The sequence below is a fragment of the Bos mutus genome, chromosome 7 (genome assembly GCF_027580195.1).
Source record: "Bos mutus isolate GX-2022 chromosome 7, NWIPB_WYAK_1.1, whole genome shotgun sequence".
NCBI lineage: Eukaryota > Metazoa > Chordata > Mammalia > Artiodactyla > Bovidae > Bos > Bos mutus.
Genome location: NC_091623.1, coordinates 79251133 through 79276144, shown reverse-complemented (window position 1 = coordinate 79276144; position 25012 = coordinate 79251133). Strand labels below are relative to the sequence as shown.

General features: G+C 48.7%; 1 protein-coding gene and 1 non-coding gene across 2 annotated transcripts in view; one reads left to right on the top strand and one right to left on the bottom strand.

The window, feature by feature from the left end:
• The window catches only part of COL23A1 (collagen type XXIII alpha 1 chain), a 410853-nt gene that overhangs the window by 343563 nt on the left and 42278 nt on the right, over positions 1-25012 (top strand). Inside the window, exons 4-5 of the mRNA XM_070374177.1 lie at positions 9186-9193; positions 10800-10826. Of these exons, the coding sequence (XP_070230278.1) occupies positions 9186-9193; positions 10800-10826 (35 nt within the window). The remainder of the gene's footprint in view (positions 1-9185; positions 9194-10799; positions 10827-25012) is intronic.
• Positions 15111-15217, bottom strand: LOC138988739 (U6 spliceosomal RNA). Its single transcript, XR_011464994.1, has one exon. It is a non-coding gene; the product is annotated as a U6 spliceosomal RNA (small nuclear RNA).

Here is a 25012-nt window from a genome sequence, read left to right as displayed (position 1 = left end):
CTGCATACATTTTGAGTTTAAGTAGGTCCTATTTGTTTATTTTTTTTCTTATTTCCATTTTTCTGGGAGATGAATCAAAAAAGATCTTGCTGCGGTTAATGTCAGAGTGTTCCGCCTATGTTTTCCTCTGAGAGTTTTATAGTCTCTGGCCTGTGTAGTTGGATACAAAAGTATTCTTACAAATCAACTCTAAAAACATCAATAATCTAATAGAAAAATTGTCCAAAGATATGAATAGAGAGTACACAGAAAATACAGCCTCTAAGTATGCAACGAGCTGTTGAGGTCGTTAATAGTGATGGTTACTCTTGCAGCTCCTCCTGCATCTCCTGAGCTGCACCTTACACCAGGCCACAGGCTCCTATCTCAGGCGCCCAGGCCCTCAGAATGATAATCATAGTCTGAGCTTTATTGAAGGGAGCTTAGAAGTGAGTGTGAGGAAAGGCCGCAAAAGCTGGAGGACCAGACAAAAACACAAGTGCTGAATCCAGCCATTTTTAAGTTAAAGTTATTGCTTTGTCTGACTTGGGAGCTACACATGTGTATCCGATGGCATCAAAGAGTCCGTGGTGAAAAGATGTCTCTCCCCACCTCTCCTGTTCTCTCAACTATTCCCCTACTCGGAAGCAACTTGATGACCAAATTCTTCTGACCACATGGAGATGTTCCACATTTATACAAACAAAAGTCTACCAATTTTTTTAGTATAAATGGCTACCTATTAATATAATGTTATATGCCTTTTTTTTTTAATGTAACAATATACCATGTCAGAACATACAGAACTACTTTGGTCTTTTTCAAAGCTGCTTAGTATCCCACTTTCATAAGCATCCCATCATTTCTTTAAGCCATTCCACTTGTGCTGTTTCTAATGTCTTTACTATCTCAACCAGTTCTGCAGTGAGTATTCTTATACACCTATCATCTTATACATATGTTGATATATCTATGGAATTGATTTCTAGGAGGATCATTGTAGCAACTGGTACAAAAATTTTACATCTTAATTAGTATTGCCAACTCACTCTCTGCAGAGAATGTACCGATTTATCCTCCCTACCCAGGTGTGAGGTGGCTGTCCTCATTTCCCTTGACATGATAAGCCGTCAGATTTTTTCACTTTTCCTCATCTGATATGATATAGCTTTAACTTTCTTTTATTGAGAATAAAGATTTCTTGTTTCGCATACTTCAGGGCTATATTTTCTCTGTTCTCTCTATTCATATCTTTTAACCATTTTTCTGTTAGATTATTGATGTTTTTAGAGTTGATTTTTAGGAGTACTTTTATATCGAACTATCTAGCCTTTGTGACATGAGTTGGAAATGTTTCCACTCTGGCTTTTGACTTTGTACCTTGCAGACATTTTTGCTTTTATATGGTTGGATCTGACTTTATGGCATAGCTTCTAAATTATGAACTGTTCTTGGGAAAGCCTGCTCCTCTCCATGGTTAAAAAGAAATTTCCCCACATTTTCCTTTAGGATTTTTATGATTTTTTTTTTTGAAGCTTGTAAATCTTTGATCCTTTTGGAATTCACCCTGATTCATGCAGCGGTATGAATCCAACTTGACTTAGTCCCAATAACCACTAGGCTGCCCACCACCTTCTATTAATAACAGCTCTCACGCCAACATTTCGACAGGCTCAGGTGAAGAGGCCTGGGCAGCCCACAGCAAGGACAGGGCTTTGGATTTGAGCCTCTGTCTTAAGAACAATGGGAAAGTGAGGAGTGGAGGGACGGGCCATGATCGGACTTGCATCTAGCCTCTGAATGGAGACTGGAGAACATGAGGTCTACATATTTGAAGCTGTCTCTGATCCCAGGCACGTCATTTTCACAGCTAGTGGGTTTCAGTTCCTGGGTCTCCAGTCCTCTTTCCAACACCACTTCTAGGTGAACTCCTGGGGATCTTGATAACCTCATAGAAGCCCCTCACACCCTCAGCCACTTAATCCTCACTCGTGACTCACGGCCTCAGTTCCTACTTCACCAGCACAGTTGGGGCAGTTGGAAGAGAACTTCCACAAATCCCACCACAGTCACACACCTGCATGTTCTCCCTCCCTGCCCATTCCACAGATGGCCTGTCCAGGCTCCCACCCACAGCTGTGCCAGTGCCAGTCCCTCTTGCCTCCTCAAGGGCATCGTTCCAGGAATCCCCCTTTCTCTAACACATCAGGTCTTCCCCTTCCTGCTGATGACTTCCATTATGCAAACATGCACTTCTCATCCTGGAGAAATACCCTGTCCCGCTGCCTCTCTCTTTCCATGACACTGTCCTCTTCCAGGTGACGTACCATTGTTTATGCTTAGTGTATCTCAGCTGTCCCCTCACTAGCAGGGATGCTCCTTAGGACAGGGATGCTTGTCACTTTCACTGCTGTATCCCGCGTTCCCAGGAGAGGGTCTGGAACGGTGGGCACTCAGTGAATGTCTGTGGGATGACTGAAGTAGGAGACGGGTGAAGAAGCTATTGCAACAATCAGGAGATGCTGGTAACATGGATGAGGTTGTGGTGCTGAGGAGAGACCCAAGTGGATGAGCTCCAGAGCAACAAACAGGGAATGTGCCAAATAGATCGTGTCAAGGAGGACTCCTCATTTTCCTGCTCACCAGCTCGGAAGGAGGGGATGACGTCCACTGAGTTCAGGAGCTGGAGAGGAGCATGTGTGAGGGCAGAAAATCATGAGCATGACTATGCATTCTAGTTTAAGGAATCATGGGGTTATTCAAGGGGAAATCAAGCAGGCAGCTCAAAAAGGGAGCCTGGACTTTGAGGGATGATCAGCACTGGAGATATACACTTGGGACACTTCCACCTAGTGTAGCCGTGAGTGTGACAGAGCTCTTTGGGGAAGATGGAGAGAGGAGACTGATGAGCAGAGAACTGAACTTGACTTGAACCTTGAGGAGCCTCAGCATGTGGGGCTGGGAGAGGAGACTGAGTCAGCTGAACAGTCAGGGAGGTGAAAGGATGGGACATCTTGGAAGCCAAAGGATGAGAGTGCTTCTAGAAGGAGGTAGAAGATAACTTCAGGAAGAAATCCTTGTCAGGATTATTGATTGGAGGAGGTCCTTGGAAATTTGGTGAATGCCATTTTGATAGAGAAGTAGGAATGGAATCCAAATCGGAGGGTTACAAGGTGAACAGAAGGTGAGTGAGAGGAGACCCCTCTTTCACAGTGCATCTGTGAGGGAGAGAGGAGCTGGGGCAGGAACGAAGGAGGCCGTGCAGTGAAGGGTGGTTTCTCATGTTCAGATCCATGGGGAAGGATGGGCTTGAAAGTCAGGCTTGACGGTGACTGGGGGAGCATGGGGGTGGCAGGGTCCCAGGAAAGAGGAGGTGGGTCAGCTCCTCTGAGTTGTCCACAAAAATAATCAATAAACAGTCTATAAAAGAAATAGAAAAGAGTTTTATTTGAGCCAAAGTGAGGACAGTAGCCTGGAAGCCAGCCTCCCAGATAATTCTGAGAAACTGCCTCAGAGAAGCATGGTTTTCAGCCCACTTTTCTGTCATGTCAGAATGAAGACCCTCCATTAGAAGAACAATTGTAATGAGAGCTTATTCGTATGAATATTATTCAAGCACTAAAAAGCTATTCCAATTTTGAAGGGTGTTTTAAGTTGATTTTTTTTAATATTTACTTATTTTTATTTATTTGATTGCACTGGGGCCTTAGTTGTGGCATATGGGCTCTGCTTCTGCACCCAGGTATTGAACCCAGGCCCTCTGCATTGGGAGCCCAGAGTCTTAGCCACTGTGCTACCAGGGAAGTCCCAAGATGATTTTTTAAATTGTCATTTTTGTACAAATGTCAACTAAATGTATGCATTGAGGTGTGTTCATATGCCTCGGGGTTTTTTATTTGAAATATTAGTGGTTACTATTCCTGAAGAATGTGTTTATTCTAACCTGATAATAGAGTTGCTGCTGCTGCTAAGTTGCTTCAGTCGTGTCCGACTCTGTGCGACCCCATAGACGGCAGCCCACCAGGCTCCCCTGTCCCTGGGATCCTCCAGGCAAGAAGACTGGAGTGGGTTGCCATTTCCTTCTCCACTGCATGAAAGTAAAAAGTGAACGTGAAGACGCTCAGTCGTGTCCAACTCTTAGCAACCCCATGGACTGCAGCCTACCAGGCTCCTCCATCCATGGGATTTTGCAGGCAAGAGTACTGGAGTGGGTTGCCATTGCCTTCTCCGATAATAGAGTTAAGTAATGCTAACTGAACTAACTAGTGTTAACTATAATGGTGATTATTTTAGTAATCTTTAAAAAATTTTTTCACATGCGTAAGTAAAATACTAAAACACTGTTTATATATTTGTCTATTGCTACGTGACAATCTAAAAATGCAAATGCGAATTATTGAATAGAAAGTTGTCTGGAAAAACATAGCAAAATTTTACTGTATTAATAGATCAGAAAAGAAGGGACTGCTGCTATTTTCTGCCTTTAGAATTTTTAAAGCAACATATAAACAACAGAGGGTGTTTTAAAGATACAGCCATTTTGTGCCTGTCTTCATCATTACCTATTGAATCCCAGGGACGGGGGAGCCTGATGGGCTGCCGTCTATGGGGTCACACAGAGTCAGACACGACTGAAGTGACTTAGCAGCCGCAGCAGCATTGACATCTTGGAAGTGTTGGGCTATTGTATCCAACTCTGTACTCCCAGTGACTCTTACGAACAGCTTTTGAGTGATCCTGAAGAGCCTGTGACTTAGATACTAGTGCAGCAGAGAACCATACACAGTGAAACAAGAGTATTCGCTTATCCACAGAAAGAAGGGAGAAGATGGGATTTGAGACGAACATGGCTATGGTTTTTCCTGTGGTCACATATGGATGTGAGAGTTGGACTGTGAAGAAAGCTGAGTGCCGAAGAATTGATGCTTTTGAAGTGTGGTGTTGGAGAAGACTCTTGAGAGTGCCTTGGACTGCAAGGAGATCCAACCAGTCCATTCTGAAGGGATCAGCCCTGGGATTTCTTTGGAAGGAATGATGCTAAAGCTGAAACTTCAGTACTTTGGCCACCTCATGGAAGAGTTGACTCATTGGAAAAGACCCTAATGCTGGAAGGGATTGGGGGCAGGAGGAAAAGGGGACAACAGAGGATGAGATGGCTGGATGGCATCACTAACTCAATGGACGTGAGTCTGGGTGAACTCCGGGAGTTGGTGATGGACAGGGAGGCCTGGTGTGCTGCAGTTCATGGGGTCGCAAAGAGTCAGACACAACGGATCGACTGAACTGAACTGAACTGGTGGAGGATATCTGTCACCATCAGGGACATTTCTCTCCCTTTGGAGTTCCTTAATGTATAAATCTCATCTGTAAACCACAGGGAGATGATAGTTCCAAGAAAAGATACTTTTGTCTTCTTTGTTTCTAATCTCAACAGTTGGTACCACCAGACCTGATGCAGTATTCTTCATTCCAAATGTTCTTCACTCTCACCTCTGGGTCCAGGAGAACCCCCTTGGTGATAATGATTGTGATGACTAATTAGGAAAACTGATGTCATTGCTTCTACCACCATCTTCTGTAAAGCCAAAGACAGTCTTCATAAAGTATGGAGAATCCTCATCAGTGTGTTGCAATAGACACTCCCTGTAGATCAGAAACGGAGAAGGCAATGGCACCCCACTCCAGTTCTCTTGCCTGGAAAATCCCATGGATGGAGGAGCCTGGTAGGCTGCAGTCCATGGCGTCGCTAAGAGTCGGACATGACTGAGCGGCTTCACTTTCACTTTTCACTTTCACGCATTGAGAAGGAGATGGCAACCTACTCCAGTGTTCTTGCCTGGAGAACCCCAGGGACGGGGGAGCCTGGTGGGCTGCCGTCTATGGGGTCACACAGAGTCAGACACGACTGAAGTGACTTAACAGCAGCAGCAGTAGATCAGAAAAACAGGCTGAGAAGGCTCAAGTTTAAAAGTGACCCAAAGGGTGATACTGGAGAGAATAGTAACCAGGCAAGTTGACTGTTTTATTGCTGCCATTGGACTATATCTCAGGAGCTTGAATGATGGAGATATTGTTACACTGCTCAGGATGGTGTAACTTCAAGGCTTCATTTCAATGCTCCTATAACTGCATATATTTAAATTTTTAACTTATCACAGGGAAATTTAAAATTAATTCATAAAAAATCATCTTTTCCAAGATTTCAAAGGATATGGTAATTTGTGAAGTGTAATATTTTACTTATTAAATGGCTTTTTTCCTCCTCTAATTCTGCCAACTCTATCTGTGTTATCTACTATTAATGAAATCTTGTGCACATCCTTTTGGATTTATTGATAAATTAATATGCATGTCATTTTGGGGGTATGTATATTAGCTACAAATTTTCTATGTGGTAAACATGGTTTATATAGATTAAATTTATCTGACTAATTTGTAGAAATAATTCCAATAAATTGAAACTGCTAGGACTAAGGATACCCAAATTTTATAATTCTGAGTCCACACTCAGAATTTGGACTGAGTTTGAACTTAGAATTATAAATTATATAATTAAATTATAATATATTTTTCCCTACTATATAGATGGGACTTCATCAATCTTGTCCCTCAGTGTTTATATGGGTATGTTTCCTGAAACTGCACAAATGTTACATTTTTAATCTTTGACAATGTGATATTACAAAGAAATTGCTTTTATTCTGTTTTAATTTAGCTCAATAATCTTCATATATGCTTAATCTTTACTTGTCGCTTTGTTATTTCATTTTCTTCTGTTTTTTTTTTTTTTTTCATTTTCCTTGGTATATCAGTGTCTTTGTTACTGGTTTCTAAGAACTCATAACTAGGGATTTTAGCTATTTTCATGCAATGCAAATGAAATACCATATTTCATTTCCATCAGTTTACTATGGTGTTTTGTATTTTGGTTGTATATTCAAATACAATCATGTTGTGTTTTAAAAAAAAGAACAAAGAACCTCAAACAAGTCAGGGATACATTCTTTGAAGGTTTAAAAATAAAACAGATCATCAGGTACCTAGTGAGTCAGTATGGCCTTGGCACCTGGGAAGCTGTCTTATCAAAAGAGTACCAGCATTGGCATCCCAGGAAGGGATGCATTTGCTCTTTATTTTTAACATGAACAGTCTTTACTTCTGATCAATGCATCCTTTTCTTTAATAATTAAAGCAGAAGTAAGTGTATTTTGATTGGCCATAAATAGGATGTTTTAGTTCGCAGAAAATCCAAGTTAACTCATGAATAAGCCAGAATGACTTCCCACACCTCAACATGTGGACATGTCTTCTATCAGAGTTAACCAAACATGGAGTAGGCCAGGCCCAGGTGAAGGTGCGGGCAGGTGTGTGCGTGTGGCATCAGAAAGGTGATAGTAAGTCCATCTGGTGGCTTTCCTCTTTTTGGTAAAACAGAGAGTGGGGCAGCTGTCTGGAAGTGAGATACCAGCAGTACAGACATCCACATGGCCAACAACCCGCCCCGCCCCTAGTCTAGATTTAGGGTATGCACAGAACGCACCCCCCATCAGGTTACATTCTCAGACATTAGCACCTCATGCATCAATTTTTGAAGTGAAAGAGCTTTGTCTCATCGCTCTCCTTCCTCTATCCCATCACCTCTTCACTCACCCTCCACCATTAAATCCATGAGCAAGTTCTGTCTGTCCTCACTGGCAAGTCCATCTGACTCACTTTTCTTCTTCTCCTCTGCCAGTCCCCAAGTCCAGGCCACTGTCACCTACAGGGGGATGACTGCAACACATCCTCAAGCCCACTTTTATCCCCTCGAATCACTCCTCTGTGCAGAAACCTTCAGTGGCCCCCACTGTCCTTCAGATCACGCCCCCCACCCCCAGATGATGACATGGAAACAAGACACTGTGGTCTGGCTGACTTGCCTTCTCCCCAGGTCTTGCCCTCCTGCAGCCTGCTCAGCTTTACCTGAACCCTAGATGCTCAGTGACTTGGCGTGTTTGGAGTTTTTCCCTCCCTCTTCCTCTGCCAGATAACCATGCCCCACCCTCTGGACTCAGCCTAGCCTCCCGTCCCCAGTCAGCCCAGCCTGGCTCTGGTCTCTCATGATGAGCTGGGAGCTTCTTGTGCTTCCTTCCTGTGCCGTTGTTTTCTCAAGTATCAATCCATCCAAGGAGAATTCTGAGAGTCAGAGATCGTGGCCTCTCTCACCCCTGGTCCCGCTACCTGCACCCAACACTGATCCATGAAAACGTAGGGGTGGCTGACTGCCGAGGGCCGCCTCTGTGTTCTGGCCTCACCCTCCAGACTGAGGTCTGGGGTTGGAGAGGAACAAGCAGAGGAGTCCCTGGTTTGGCAGCATTGTGGCTTTTAGTGGAATATGTGTAGGATCTGAGAATCGGGAGACTTCCTTCAGACATAAATTCCATCCCTAACCAACAATGTGTCCTTAGACAAGTCACTTCTTTCGCTCTGAGCCTCTGTGTTGTCACCTGCCGATGGGCATGTTTGTCATACCTCAAAGATTACTGAGTAGGTCAAATGCAGTCATGGCTGTGCAATGTGGTGTATACACTCTAAGGTGAGGAATACCTGTGTGTCCTCCATGGGGCAAGTCTCAGCTTGCTTGCACCAGCCTTACTGGAGCTGCCACCTGTGCTTCTAGACTGGCCCCCTTCAAATTTCCCTACACACAGCCAGGCTCAGCACCACTAACCCCAGAGCTGGGCTATGGGCCCCCTCCACCTCCTTACACATCTGCTCAGCCACACAAGCACATAGCCAGTGCCTGTTAGGAGTATTCTCCCCTCTGCCCAAAATGTTTTCTTTCTCAAGTATCTCCCTTTCCCCAGAAATGAACCAACCCCCATTGAGCTCCAAAATGTATTCTTCAAGAAGGAACAGATCTGATTCCTACCCTGCCTGGCAAAGCCCAACATGGGTGTGCCCCAAGCAGGAAGCAACAGCAGCCTCATGTCATGAATGCACAAACCAAAACTTGCTGGATTGTCATAACCACGCACATACCCATCCAGTCCCTCCAAGGACAGAGGTGCTCCCTCTGCCCTGACACTTGGCTTTGGGGCTGACGACAGCATCAAAACCTTGCAAGGAGGGGTGACTGGGAGCTGTGCAAGGAAGGGGCTGGCCGGGGCAAGGAGACCCTCTCTCCCTTTGACACTTACTATGGCTTCTCTGCTTGTGTTTTGCAGGTCCTCCTGTAAGTGTCCTGGATTATGTTCTCTGCTCCTGAAAGATAAGATATTTTGTTTTCTCTCTGTGTAGCACTTCTATGAAAAGAATATTTGATTAGAGAGGTGTATTCTTTAAAAAAAAAATTCAATCTCAGCCAGGGGACATGTTCTTTTGGCATTTGTAGATGAATGCAAACACAGGATTCCATGTGCTTGACTTGCCCAGTGAAGCATCCTGTGACCATTATCCTTCCAAGAGAGCTGGCATGCGCCTGGCTGCTCCTCATCAAAATCTCTGGCTCGAGTTTTTTGACTTGGTGCACAGAAGCACAAGCACCATGCCTGTATTTCCTAACCCTTCTGCAGCAGTTGATCTGCGTAAACATTTTCATCTCACGTGCTTTGGCAGAAAGGACTCTGGAGTCAGGCAATTATGTCAAGAATAAGTGGGGCTTAACCACTAGATTCTGGGGTCTGTTTTCCTTCTTTGCCAAAATATTTGACTCTCTGAGTTGGGCAACAGAGACCTTGAGAGTACAGCTGGCCAGTAAGTGTGCTGAGTTGGAGAAGGGTGTGAGGGAGGGGGTGGCTACTGGATCCACAGCAGCCCCAGAAATCCCATTCCTTCTCCAAGACCCATGACAAGTCTGCCTTTGATTCATCTTGGCAGTTTTTCAGAGCCTGATAAATCCCAATGAATTCATTCAAGAAACACAATGACGGTCTGCTTGAGCCAAAATTAATCTTCTGAAGGAATTCCTTTCAGATGAGCAGCTTCATTTTTACTTCAACTTAACCATGATTCATTTCCCAATCCGCACCCTTCAGAATCTGAACGTCCTGGTGCATGTAGCAGCACCCCTTTGAGGAAGAAAGCCGGAATGTGTAGATTTATGGGCCAGGAGCAGTTTTACGCAGTTGAGTCAAGTGGAGGCTAGCCTGTGTGAACTCGCCAAAGTGCGGAACGCAGAGGGCTATGGAGCAAATTTGTCTTGTTGTGTGTATGTCTGTGTTTTTTAACCTGGCTGTAAAATGACTAAATGAATTAAACAAATGCAGAGTTCTCAGGCTGCACGTGGCAAAGACCCCATGGGATTCTGGAAGGTGGCTCCATAGCTACCATGGCAACCTGAAGTGGAGGCCGATGTGTTGTCCAGTGTCTGGGCAGCCACTACTTCAAGCACATGGGGTCAGAGAAGCATCCGGTAGCCATCAACGTGTCCCCATACCTCTGACTTCCAAGGGCTGTCTTCCTCGGGTCACCTCATTCCCAGGGGCAACAGACAGGAAACCTGTGAGGCCCGTGAAGGAGCGTTGTCGTGGTAGCTAGGATGCCATCCCCTATAACTCCACAAGGTCTTTGCCATGTGCCTCGGCTGACGTGAGGAAGACACTGTGATGTGTGCCCTGGTGACCCCTCCAGCCAGGTCAATGAGGTGGGGACGAGGTGCTCCATCCCCCAGACCCACTTCAGCCTTGCATTCCCCCTTGAAGGAGTCTGTCAGCAGCCTCTGCTGCAAACCCTGCAGACACAGGGGTGGGGGGGATCTGGGGCCCTGATTGAGTTCTAAGTGTTGCCATATGGTTTTTCTACCGAAGGTCTAATTATTAACGACATATTAATTACCACAGGGGCAATCGGGACGAGATGGCTACCCGGTAATTTGCCATTTATTTTTTTCTCTCTCTTTGCCCTTTACTCTCTAGCCAGTCTTCTTCCTCTGTGCCTTTATTTAACTGTCTGCACCCCTCTCCTCCCTCTCCTGCACCTCTGCTCCTCAGTGGCCGCAGTCTCTCTGTGGATGGATTAGCATTAGTTCTGTGGAGATGCAAAATGTGCGGGTCTGCAAGGCCGTCCTGGCAGGAACCGTCTGCCCCTCCAGCGGCCCTGCAGACAAATCAAATAGCCTTCAAGAGTCTCATGGGCATGCTGAGACCAGCCAACACTGCTATTCCCAGCCAGTGTGTCAGCCCTGAGCCCAGGGTCCAGTCCTTGACCGTGGAGTGAGTGCTCCCCAACAGGCTTGGATGTCGTCCTCTTCCCAGGGAACAGGAGACTCTCTGTCCCAGCCCCCCGTGTCCTGTCACCACTCCAGAACCGGAGACTGGGTGGTTCCTATTTGGCCTCTTTGGTGTCATTACTTCTCAGATCTTTTACAGTTAAACCTAAAAGCTAGCTTATACCTGGAATGGACGTCCCCAGCCTGAGCCGAGTGAGCACCACAGCGGAAGCACGGTGACACGAGGTTGTGCCGCTGTCGGGTCCTGCCCGTGACAGCAGCATCCAGAAGTCCTGATAAAGAAAGAGCAGGGGGTGAGCCCGGTGAAGGAAAGTACAACAGGACCATCCTGTCAGGAGACACATTTGTCCTGTGCCTCAGGCCAGGAGGATGCAGGGAGGGTAAACGTCGATAAATTCAGGGGCCTCTCTAGCCGCCAGCTCTGTCCACACTCAGGATGGGCTGGCAGGGGTAGGCAGGGGCAGAAGGTGGGTCCCCCAGTCTTCCAGGAGTTGCCTTCCAAGGAGGCTGTGGAAAGCACTCCAGCCCCAAGCATCAGGGAGACCGGGGCATGGGTTCCAACACTGCTGTCTCGTATATGGATGACCTTGGGGAAGGCTCTGGCCCTCTGTGAGCTTCAGTTTCCTGCTCTGTGACCCGGGGTGATTCAAAACCTCCCTTACAGCATTGGAGCTGGGATTAATTAAGGCAGAGGAGGTGATAGCTGCACAAAATGTGTCACAAACCTAGCCTACAAGACTTGGTGGAAATTTAGGGGGCATTTCCCTCATGTCTGGAGTGGTCCATTCTGAGTCCGGAGTGGAGTTTGGAACCTCCTGGCTGGCCAGGGCAGCTCCCCCAGCAGCAAGCAGCCTGGACCCTCAGATTAGAAACACCCAGCCGTGCATGGGTTAAGAATGAAATGTGAAGCCAGCCACGATCCGCCTTCATCCCGCAGGAGCACACAGCAGGTCAGGGCGCCACCACCTCCCCAGCAACTTTTCCTGATGCGGGAGGAAGGAGTCAGGCCTCTCATTCCCAGACATGGCAGCCAGGCTCTTGGGGAACTAGAAGCTTTTGCTAGAATATTTCACCTTCATGTCTTGGGCGCACTTGCTTCACTAGCCCAGGAGCTCTGGACAGTTCTGACAGAACCACTCCTGGCATTACCTTATTGCCTTTTACACTCCAGGGTTACTTTTTTTTTGGCTGTGCTGGGTCTTCTTTGCTTCGCGGGCTTTTCTCTAGTTGTAAAGAGCGGGGGCTACTCTTTGTTGAAGTGTGTGGGCTTCTCACTGCGGTGACCTCTCTTGTTGAGGAGCACAGGCTCTAGAGCACGCGGGTTTCAGTAGCTGCTGCACATGGGCTCAATCGTTGCAGTTCCCGGAGTCTAGAGCACAGACTCAGTAATGTGGTGAGTGGGCTTAATCGCTCCGAGGCATGTGGGATCTTCCCGGACCAGGGATCGAACCCGTGTCTCCTACATTGGCAGGCAGATTCTTTACCACTGAGCTACCAGGGAAGCCCCAGGGGAGTGAGTAGTGGCTCTTCCCCTATTACTGTCTCCTCTGAGCGCATGACAGCCAGAGGTTCCTTCTCCCTGGCTGTGAGCATCAGAGAGGCTGCTGGCTGACTGTGGGAGTCATTTAGCCCGGGTAAGGGGCAGGGAGCTCTACACCAGCTGCCAGAGGGTCCAGTCTACCTCCCACAGAGCCTCAACTCCCTCTGCCACCATCCTTGCCCTTCCTCCCAGGATGGAGCAGGCTGTGGGGGTGGTCAGCAGGCTCTGTGGGTGACGGGCCAGAGTCCCCCTGCAGAATTCGGCAGCTGGGAATTGAATCCCAGGAAATTAAGCCTGGGGTTTGGGGCTTCCCTGGTAGCTCAGCTGGTAAAGAATCTGCCTGCAATGGAGGAGACCTGGGTTTGATCCCTGGATTGGGAAGATCCCCGGATTGGGAAGATCCCCCGGAGGAAGGCATGGTAACCCACTCCAGTATTCTTGCCTGGAGAATCCCCATGAACAGGAGTCTGGCGGGCTACTGTCCATGGGGTCCCAGAGTTGGACATGACTGAGCAACTAAGCATATAGTGTGCGAGGTTTTTGGTGCTGAGCCCAGGTTAGAGATAGGGTCTGTGAATTTGAGATGGGGAGGCCAAAGAAGAGGTGTGTTCACCTGGTATGAAGTTGGGAGCTTTCTGGAAAGGAAGCAGGTTAGAGCCCAGCAAGCCCTCCCCACTGCCTGTTTGCAGGCAGCGCTGGCAGCCTGTGCCCTTGTGCCCTTGGCCCCTTAGGCTTCTTGTTTCTGGGTAGCCCCGAGCAGACTGGGCTGGGTAAGAAGCTGGTATCACACCCACAGTTACCCCAGGGCTTGTTGCTCCTTTTCCTGCGGTCACCCATCCCCAGTTTGCATGCAACTCCTCCCTTCTGACTTCCCACGTGGCTCTAGTGATAAAGAACCCACCTGCCAATACAAGAGACATGAGAGATGCAGGTTGGATCCCTGGGTCAGGAAGATCCCCTGGAGAAGGAAATGGCAACCCATTCCAGTATTCTTGCCTGAAGAATCCCATGGACAGAGGAGCCTGGCAGGCTGCAGTCCATGGGGTCACAAAGAGTCGGACAAGCTGAAGTGACTCAGCATGCATGCACCATTCCACACAGATCTGGGCATCTTCCCTGGGTGGGCTTGCCTTGCTTGCTTCTGAGTTCATGGTGTTCATGCCTCCAGTGCCGGGAGCCAGTCAGCTCACCCAGCTGTGTGCTTCTGAGCACCCTTGTTCCAGGCCTCAGAGGCTGTCCCTTTAGTGGGCCCTCAGGGTGAAGGTGACACCCTGCCTGGCTTCCACTCGTAGGAGGGAAGCAGACCTATGTGGGCGGGGGGAGGTTGGAAGGAAATTCTGCAGGCTCAGGGGTCTATGTGTTTTAGGCTGAAATTCGGACCTCTCAGCTGATGGAGGCCCTAGCTCCCAGCCTGGGCTCTGCTTACAGACGGTTCCATGTGGTCACCCAGGGGTAAGGTGACCTCTGTAGCGTGAAGGGCCTGGCCGCCCGAGAGGCACCTCATGTGCTGAGTATTCACAGGCTTTGAATCTGTCTGACCCAAGTCCTGTCCTGGCTCAGCTGGGCGAACTGGGGTACTTGGAACGTGGGGAAATCACATTGACAGAGCTAAAGGTTTAAATGGGAGAATACACCCAGAGCCCAAGTGTAGGATGTCAGGTGGCAGCCCTCAATAATACCTCTATCTTCCTCACCTCACACAACCTTGATGGAAAGAAAGACAGGCTTAGGAAATGTATCCACCAACACACGTTGGCAGCATTTAGAAAGGTAAATGGCTTTGAGAGCAGTTTTCTTTCTTTCTTTCTTTTTTTTGCAGTGAGGTTTACTGAAAGGAAACAGAAAAGGCTTCTGACATAGACATCAGAAGAGAGTAAAGGAGATTACCCCCGTCGTTAACTTGAGCAGAGCTTTATATACCTTCTAGCGGGCTACCAACAATAGGTTAAATAAGCATTTCAAAGTTGTAAAAGTTTTACCGAAACCCTGAGAACTGTCAGTGTTAGAAAAAGTTTTAGGGGCTTTTTTCTGCAATTTAGTAAACTTCAGGACCAGCCTCAGGGAGGTTTTTCTTTTTCTTTGTGCTAAAAACATGTCACTTCCTAAAGGGAAGTAAGAGCAAGAAAAGAGTTAAGCAGGGTGGCTGTGGTGAAGACTGCGCCAGCTGTGTGTTCTGGGTTAATCCAGGGTGCCCCTCCCCACCCTGTGAGGAGAGCAGCTGAAACTAAGTCCGTATGTGGACCCGGCAGGGGCAGCAGAGGGACAGGGGCATAGAAGCTGAGTACGTACATGGGGCAGGTTGTGGACGGAAAAGGGCCTGTGGTCACCTTGTCCACAGTCTCCCTATACAGAGGCCAGCCTGTCCTTTTCTTTTCTTTTTTTTTTTTTATGGAACGCTTCACGAATTTGCGTGTCATCCTTGCGCAGGGGCCATGCTAATCTTCTCTGTATCGTTCCAATTTTAGTATATGTGCTGCCGAAACAAGCACCAGCCTGTCCTTTTCTACTGCAAGGGTTCATGAATAGCTCTCTGCTGATGACGAAAGAAGCATGATTTTTATAAAAACCTTCCCAAAATAGAGAAAAGCACAAAAAGAAAAAAAAAATTATCCGTAATCCTACCACCCACAGATAAGTCCTCTCAATATTTTGGTGTTTGTTCTTCCCATACTTTTTGTATACAAGTTTATTTTTATTTTTATTATTATAAAAATGAGATTACAGTGGACATACTTTTTTGTGACCTATTTTTTTTCACTTAATATAGAATGAGACTTACCTACATCATTAAGAAATTTTTATAGAAAGTAATAGCTGCATAGCATTTTGCCATATATGTAATTGATTTAACCAGTCTCCAAGTCATGTTATTTATGTTGACAATCTTTCACTCTTGTAGTCAACATGATGGGAATAAATCTAAGCTTATTTCCATAATTATCTCCTTAGAATAAACGTCTAGAAGTTGACTTGCTGGCCCAAAGGGTTTGCACATGTTTAAGGCTTTTGATGTGTACTGTCAAATTGCCCTCCCGAAGGCTGTGCTAATTTACATTCCCATCAACAGCACATGAATGCTACTTGTTTCCCAAAGCCTTGGCCAATCAAGGGTATTATACTTTTAAATCTATGCTAATATTATAGGTAAAAATTTATGGATGTCAGTGTAAGTATGTATCTTGTTTTAATTTCGGGTATATTTTCATTAGAAGCAATCGCAGATGAAATTAGTTTTGATAAAATTCATGTAATCCTGGCAATGGCACCCCACTCCAGTACTCTTGCCTGGAGAGTCCCATGGACAGAGGAGCCTGGTGGGCTGCAGTCCATGGGGTCGTGAAGAGTCGGACATGACTGAGCGACTTCACTTTCACTTTTCACTTTCATGCATTGGAGAAGGAAATGGCAACCCACTCCAGTGTTCTTGCCTGGAGAATTCCAGGGACGGGGAGCCTGGTGGGCTGCCATCTATGGGGTCGCACAGAGTCGGACACGACTGAAGCGACTTAGCAGCGGCAGCAGCAGCATGTAACCCTAACTGCCATCTGGTGGTAGAACTTGGAATTGCAGGGATAGAATTTCAAGAGATGACCAGGCATTTAAGAATTTTCAAGTTTCATTTGATCCAGGGACAGCAGACATCATGAAATGAGCAGCACAGGGGGAATTTTAAACTCAGGACGTTGTCAGTCCAAGGTGGGACCTGCAGAGGAGCCCTTGATACAGCACTCTTACATTTAGGGGTAGTAATCAGCATTCATGTTGATAAAGTGAGATCTCATAAATAGCAGAATTGGCTCTGCTCAACAAATCCAAGAGGTGTGTTGTGTATGAGGATAGCACAAAGAGAATCAGACCCAGTTGCAGTCTTTGGGGAACTATGGGGAGGGGTAGCCAACAGCCAACTTACCATAGGATAGAGAGGAAGGGCGGAGAAGGCAATGGCACCCCACTCCAGTACTCTTGCCTGGAAAATCCCATAGATGGAGGAGCCTGGTAGGCTGCAGTCCATGAGGTCGCTAAGAGTCGGACACAACTGAGTGACTTCACTTTCACTTTTCACTTTCATGCATTGGAGAAGGAAATGGCAACCCACTCCAGTGTTCTTGCCTGGAGAATCCCAGGGACAGGGGAGCCTGGTGGGCTGCCGTCTATGGGGTCGCACAGAGTTGGACACGACTGAAGCAACTTAGCAGCAGCAGCAGCAGCAGAGAGGAAAGGACAACTGGGGTCGCTGTGGCCTTCCTGGAGGTTTCTTATCACACTCTCCTTTTTCCTCTCCAAACTGTGGCTTCTGTCTAGGACAAAAAGACTTGTCCCTCATGCAAGGCTCAGCACTGTCTACACCTTGACTTTGGCATAGAAAGCTTCTCACCATCTCCTATTTACAACATCAAAATCCTCACATTTCCTCTTTTTTTTGGTATTTGGACTTTTTGACTCTTAACACTGAGCTTTAATGACTTTTGGGTTTGTTTTACACCTTCAGAACACAATTTAAATAGTTATTGAAAATGTGTACTTAGTAAATTTTCCAGAGCTTAAGATTTGTGTATTTGAATGTATGAGGAAAGTGATAAGCTGTGAGACCAGAGGCACATAGAAATGATGAAGCCCATTGAGGGCCAGTGGTGCAGAGTCCCTGGAATAGGGGAGCGTGCCCACATCAGAAACACCACTGGCCATCGTCTCTATGCCAGACAGTTTCCTGGGTCTTTGGACTAGCACCAAACAGGAGTGACAAGGCCCCTCCCTGCAGTGATGAGGAGAGAAACAAAGAAAAGAAACCAACAAAACAATAAAATGTCCTAGACAGAGAATAAAGCAGGGAATGTGATGAGAGGGCTGACTGGGTGGATTAAATAATCAGAAAGCTCTTGGGGAAGATGATATTTGAACTGAAACTCATATGATGAAAAGATGTCACAATTTGGGGAGGTGGTGGGAAATGCTCCTGGCAGAGGAAAAAGTGCACAGGTCGAGACTGGAACAAGTGTCGTGTGTCCAGAGTATGTGTGAGGCCAGTACAGCTGGAGTAAGTGAGCAAGTGCCAGGAAATGGTATAAGGGGGAGTTGGAAAGGTCTCCAGGGCTGCATGGAGTAGAATCTTGTAGGTCACAGTGAGAGGCTGACCCAGGCAGGAGGCCAAGAAAACTTGGCTCTGTGTTTACTGAAACCACCTGCCCACAGGGGCAGGCTGCCTTGACAAGAGCTGGGAGACTCTCTCCTTCCAGTGCTTAGTCGCTCAGTCATGACCAACTGTTTGTGACCCTTTGGACTATAGCCTACCAGGCTCCTCTGTCCATAGGATTTTTCAGCAAGAATACTGGAGGGGGTTGCCATTTCCTCTTCCAGGGGATCTTCCCAACCCAGGGATGGAACCTGCATCTCCTGGGTCTTCTGCATTGGGAGGTGTGTTCTTTACCTGCTGAGCTATAGGACTGTCCACTCCCATCCCCCGCCCAGAGGCTTTTCCAACATGCCAGGGACTATAAGGACTTTAAGTGCATGGACTGAGTGTTTGCTGGAGACATGCTGGCCAGTGTTCACACCCTGAGAGATTGATGGTCTTGACCTTGCTGCACAGAGGAAGAAGCTGGGCTCAGTCCATGATAGGACTTGGCTGAGACACCAGGCCCACCCTCAGGCAAAGCCTGAATTAGCACAAAGCCTGCAGACTCTCCATCACACCAGCCACCCTATCAGTAAGCTGGCTACAGCAGCAGATCAGGGCTCAGACTGTCTGTGCACTGGTAGAAGGGTCTTTATCCTCTCATCACCTAGAGAAATAGATATTTAGAGTGAATGTTCTCCTCCTCATCCCTGTTTCTATCTGGCCCTGGGATTCTCACCCCATTCCACCACCCCTCCCCCGTTATCAAATCATTAGGACCCTTTCCTGCTTTCCATTAAAAAACAAAGCAGAAAACCTAAGTTAGAAAACCTAAGAAAACCTAAGGTCTAACTTAAAGAAGAAAATGTCTTCGTCCCATCTTCTCTCCTATTCCTCACCCATATATCTGTCAAACTCCTACTCATCCCTCAAAACAGGCCCCAATTATTAGAAATTGGTGGTGGCAAGAGGGGGGAAATCTTCCTCATGGTGAAATGTCTAATTCCACTTCCCTGGCCAGGAGCAGCTGAGGGAAGCAGGGAGACCACAGCCATAACTGACCCCTCCCCACCCCTGCCCCTAGGCATCCACTCAGCCCTTCTGTCCACATTTGCAGTGTGAAACTTGGCCTGGATGAAAACATGAGGGATCAGATCTGTGCGGCACTTCACAGTGAGAGTACCTCCTATCCCTGGACACCACGACTTGTGCCCATTTTGTGGACTGGAAAAATTGAAGCTTAGAGTGGCCATACCCCTTTGCCAGATCTCAGTGGCAAGCACGAGGGGCCTGGCTTCCCCCTGAAGGCTCTCTAGACCTTCCCACACAGAGATCTTTATGGCAAAGCAGGTAAGGCTGTAAGGCAGCCAGACAAGGCCCCGGACCCCGCAGAGGAAGGAGGAGCTAACTCCTCCTGGGACAGGGGAGGCCTCACAGAAGAAGGACAGTTGGGGCCTGCTTTGAGGGATGAGTAGGAGTTTGACAGGGGAAGAGGTAGGTGGGCATTCCGTGCAGCACCAACATGGACACAATGAAAATGCAGGGTCAAAGTGTGGTCCACGTGCCAGTGGACGGTGACCCTGTGGAAGGGCAGGAAAAGAGGAGGATGACGCTGAACGAAGGGCCCCCACTCACCCAGAGGGATGAAGACGGATGTATATACTGGAAAGGCCTCCCTGGCTACAGGGCAGAGACAGGGGCAGGGTGTGGGGGAGGTCCAGACAGAAGGTGGCTATCAATATTAAGCGGCTGAAACAAGTCCCAGTAAGGATGAAATGAAAGAGGGAAGACTGGAGAAGAGAGGGCTGGCAGGAGTTGCAGCCTGACTCTGACAGGTGAGAGACCAAAACCAGAACTCCTCATGCTTGGCAGCAGCCAGCTCCCCAAGCATCCTCTAACTGGGCCAGGGGTGAAGGGCAGGCAGAGCTGCCCATCACATGCAGAGTCAGTCATGGGGAGCATCGACAGACAGCCTAGGCCCCAGGAGACCAGCACAAGCCCTGTGCTGAAATTCGGAATAGGAGACAGGGCCTCTGCCTGGGACCAATTTTGAAACGAATAACTCAGTTAGACTGTTTGGAATTAATCAAGTGAACAAAAAAAGGACCACCAGGCACCATGCATTCATAGGCTTATTTGCACCCTCATAGTTCAAAAACAGCTTTGATTGTAAAAATGTAATTAGTTAAATGATTCATCTGTAACATCCCAAATTCATCTGTTTTGGGACTTCAGCATCCTACATCTCATTTTCATCTGACCCCTGCAGGGCTGCTCCCCAGTTCTCCAGATTCTGGGTAGAACAAATGAAAGCAGATTTCCCGAGCAGCCCCTGCTAATGGTCCCCAGATTGGAACTGTGGGGAACCACAGTTGGGCCCCAGGGAAAAGGCCACCATGCTGACTTTCCCTTCCTCTTCCCCAGGGTCCCCTCAAAAGCCCAGTACAGGTGCTCCTGGACCTGGGCATGCCTTGGGCCCATGTCTCTCAAATATCACACGTGGAGCAACCAGAAGAACAGAGGGTTGAGCTGCTGCTCCTGCCCCTGGTCTCTAGAAGCCCTACTTACCCTTGGAAGCATTTTGCATCTTCCAGGCAGTGGCCCAGGAGCCCCCTGCTCCTATTACAAACCTCCAAGGATGGTGCCATCTTCCCATGTCTAATTCTGGGATTGCTCTCAGCAGAGGTAGCCCATGGGAGGCCAGCAGAGGTTTGTCTGGCTCTTTGCAGGTGTTCCTGTGACAACACCTTTGCAGAGTGATGCCCTCCAGGCTGGTCTCTGACTCCCTTTCCCCCCAGGCAGCGAAGCACCCTCACCCCATTGCCAGGAAGAGCATGTTCAGACCTGCACTAGGCCACTGGGGCAAACTCAGGTCTTCCAAGTAAGTAGACTTGAAAGAAAGCAGTTATTTGGAGTATGAAGCTGGTCCACACAGTATCCTCCTGAAATCAAGGACTGGCCCTCTGTCCTGCCCATGCAGTGGAGAGAGAGTGGGCTTTGGGGCTCCACAGACCATGTAACCCCTCTTCAGGCGTTTGGGGAGCCAATTAACTGACCCCATGAGAGCCCTAGCACTGGACATACAGATTGGGTTCAGTGAGTGACAGTTCCTTCAACCACGGTGATCACCAACCCCAGCAGGGGGAGCCCTTGAGGCTGAAGGAGCCCCTCCCAAGCCAGTGTCCAGCACCCAAGATGTGGCCCAGAGGGGCAGGAGTCAGCTGGTGCCCATGACAGCCTTTGACAGGTCAGGAGCGCCCTCTGGTGCTCCCAGGCCAGGCACTGGTGCCAGTAGGGAACTTTATAGAAGAATTCACTTGGCAATTGTTTCACTCAACAAATATTTGTTGTGTCCTCACTTTGTTTGACATTTGGGATACAACTAGTGAGACATATATCCAGGGCCCCTCCCCTCATGGAGGCTGGGATTGAGTGGGAGAGAGAATCAAACTTCAGGGCTGAGAAGGTGCAGGTTGCTACAAGTGTCTGTGACCCAGGCCGGGCTTGGTGGAGGTCAGGGCACCATCCAAAGGAAAAGAGGTGTAAGCCGAGTTTGGAAGGCCGAGGAGGGGCTGACAGATGAGAACTTCAAGGATAATGTCCAGGGAGAGAGTGCACCCAAGACAGGCCAGGCTGGGAGGGAACAGGAGAGGAGGGTCAAGGCCAGCAGGCCTGGAGCACTCAGCTTCATTGACAAGTCAGTTGCCTCTATAAAGGGAGCACAAGGTGGAGAGAACTTGCAATAGCATCCAACCTGGGAAAGTCCAGGCTTAACAGAAACCTTGCAAATCCATCAGGTTGCCAGGAAGCAGTGAGTTCCCTGTCACTGGAGGTATGCAAGCCTGTGCTACATAACCACCCTTCAGGAGGGGCTTCTAGGGAGAGATTGGCCCCAGTGGGTCATCTCCCTACCAAGGCAGGTCCTTCTACTCATGTGTGTGCTAAGTCGCTTCAGTCATGTCCGACTCTTTGAAATCCCATGGACTGTAGCCTTCGAGACTCCTCTGTCCATGGGATCCAGGCAAGAACACTGGAGTGGGTTGCCATTTCCTCCTTCAGGGGGATCTTCCCGACCCAGGGATTGAACCCACATCTTAGATCCCCTGCATTGGTGGGCAGGTTCTTTACCACTAGTACCACCTGGGAAGCCTTTTTGGGCTACTCAGACCCAAACTCGGTGGGACAGGATGGCGCAAGCCCATCTAGAGAAGGAGGCACTTCAAATAGTCACAGACACCCTTCAGAGGCAGGCCTCTGGTGGGCACTGGATCCTCAGGGAGGGTCACAGTGGGAAGGGGAGGTGGCAGGAAGGCAGTGCAGTAGGTCAGTTACTGAGGAGCTGTGTGGGCTGAGGCACTGGATCCTCAGGGAGGGTCACAGTGGGGAGGGGAGGTGGCAGGAAGGCAGTGCAGTAGGTCAGTTACTGAGGAGCTGTGTGGGCTGAGGAAAAGGTGAGGAAGACTTCTCAGAGGTGACGTGTGGGTCTGGAAGGAGTATCGTGCGGGCAGACAGGGGGTCCTTGAATGTCAGGCCAAGGGGAGCTGCAGCTCTGCCCTGAGTGGGGGGAGGTGAGGCCATACCAGGTGCAGCCAGAGGGAGATGGTGAGGTGGGAAGCATGCAGGGTTTAAGCAGGAAATTCAGGCTTGGGTCCCAGGCCAAACTGGCTATGCCTAGCCTCGCCAACCTTCAGTTTCTTCATCGGTGGAATGGAGGCAATAACGGTACCTGCCCAACAGGGCTATGCTTAGGGTCAATGACTTCCAGGTGAGAAGGCAAAGGTGTGTGTGTGTGTCTTTTAGCTCTGCCCCATTTCCTGGATTTTTACACTAAAGCTGGCCCAGCACATTACAGTCACACTCATTCAACGCCCTGGGTGCCCAGCTCTAGTCTAGACACTGTCACCTATAGGAAATCATTCCATGCACACCACACCTACTTTACAGAGGAGGAAACAAGCTCCAAGGAAGTTAAGCAGCTCGCTCTAAGGCCTGCAGGGTAAAAGCAGAACAAGGAGGATGACTCCCTGCTGCTTCACTGTAGGAAGAATGGGCACTGAGGGGATTGGAGAAATGGGGGCTGGCGGAGACCGATCCAGGAGAGAGGCCAGGGTAAGTGGAGAACTGGATGTATGCGTGGTTCGGAGAGATGGTTCAGAGCTAGAACTGCAGGCTCGCAGGCTCACTGATGCATTCCAGGGACCAGCCAGGTGACGAAACAGGGAGGACGGGCTGGGTGCAGGGGAGTGGAGGGAACAGTGGGCCTCGACTGAACTGGAAGGGCACATGCCCCATCTAAGGGGGTCACTGTAGCTCAGCCCAAGCAGATCAATCATTACCACGTCTTCTAACATTTCAAGAGAAGCTGGAAATACAGTTTTTTTAATGAAATCTTTGGATTCTTAAGAATTCCAATCAACCTGTTAATTCTTGCAACTCTTTGCAACCCCATGGACTGTAGCCCACCAGGCTCCTATGTCTATGGAATTCTCCAGGCAAGAATACTGGATGGGTTGCCATGCCCTTTTCCAGGAAATCTTCCCAACCCAGGGATCAAACCCAGGTCTCTTGCATTGCAGGCAGACGCTTTACCATCTGGACCACCAGGGAAGCCCAATCTGTTAACAGTGGGTGACAACTGTGTCACTCATGGAAACCAAGGAGGGCTTACCTCAAAACCCAGGGTTTCAGAGAGGCTGGGGATTCAAACATGAGTGAGGATGGGAGGAAGCAGGCAAGTGGCCCTGCAGACTGAGGCTCAGGGCGAGAGGGCAGATCAGGTGTGTAGCCTTGGATATCAGGGGTCCCTGCGGCCTCAGTGTCTGCTGTGAGCCCTGTCAGTCACTCTTGTCCCCGGGTGTCCTGGTAATGCTGTGTCTCAGTCCCACCAGCTGAGCTGTGCTGTCCCAGGCAGGCCACTACCCATTGTATAGTTTCAGCCACACTGGGCCCATCACCCTCTGATCCATCCTGCTAGATCTTCATCGCACCAGAGGCTGCCGCCAAAATGGGTGCCTCCGCTGGTCTGCCATCCCATTGCCTTCCCTCAGACCAGCCCCACGTGCCTGAGCGGGAGACACCAGGCTGGAGGCAGCGCTCAGCAGATAAGCTCAGTTCACGGATCCAGCTTCCATCCTCACCCACCCAATGGGAGTCAGGCCTGTCGCTCCCCTTCACCCCACCCTGAAACAATTTTTCCCGATATCTGACAGGGTAATCATGTAACAGGCAAATGTGTAATTTAGACAGGTATTTTGGGATCTGTTCAAAGGCATAGCACCCCTTTTTCTAGCCAAGATGTGTAATGGACATACGTGCAATTGCTTCCAGGGCACACAGCATGTTCACTGATCATGTCTTCTCCCCAGAATAGAAGCCAGCTGGCTTTCCAGCCTCACAGAATCACAGAGCTAAAGGGACCAATGGGTTTTCTAGGCCAAGGGTCACAAAGCCAGATGCCCTGACAGAGCTGGCAGGTCACTTCAGCAGGATGGGAGGCCAGTTGTGAGGCCCTGGGAACTGCACTGGGCCCAGCAGCCGTTGCCAGGCGTGTGAACCCAGCTGAACCCATCTTCAGCTTTTCGGTAAAAGTCCATGCTCCACATGTTTATGTGAAACGTTACAATTTTTAAATGTTGCAACTAGTTTGGGTAAGTTTTACTTCTTTTTTTTTTTTTTTAACTGCATGGACTAAACCAAACCCGGCTCCAGGCCAGCCCTGCCCTCCCTTGCCCAGACAAGGAGTGAGAGAGGGCAGCACGGGAGGGCCAAGGAGCAAGTGAAGGGCAGGGCTCGGACCTTGGCAGGCTCCTAGGTTCCCCCACAGCTGGAGTCCCCATAGCTCACTCTGAGTTAGGTGTAGCTGCTGCTGCTGCTGCTAAGTCACTTTAGTTGTGTCCGACTCTGCGACCCCATAGACGGCAACCCACCAGGCTCCCCCGTCCCTGGGATTCTCCAGGCAAGAACACTAGAGTGGGTTGCCATTTCCTTCTCCAATGCATGAAAGTGAAAAGTGAAAGTGAAGTCGCTCAGTCGTGTCCAACTCTTAGCGACCCCATGGACTGCAGCCTACCAGGCTCCTCCATCCATGGGATTTTCGAGGCAAGAGTACTGGAGTGGGGTGCCGTTGCCTTCTCCGAGTTAGGTGTATCAGGTGACTGCAAAGACCACTCTA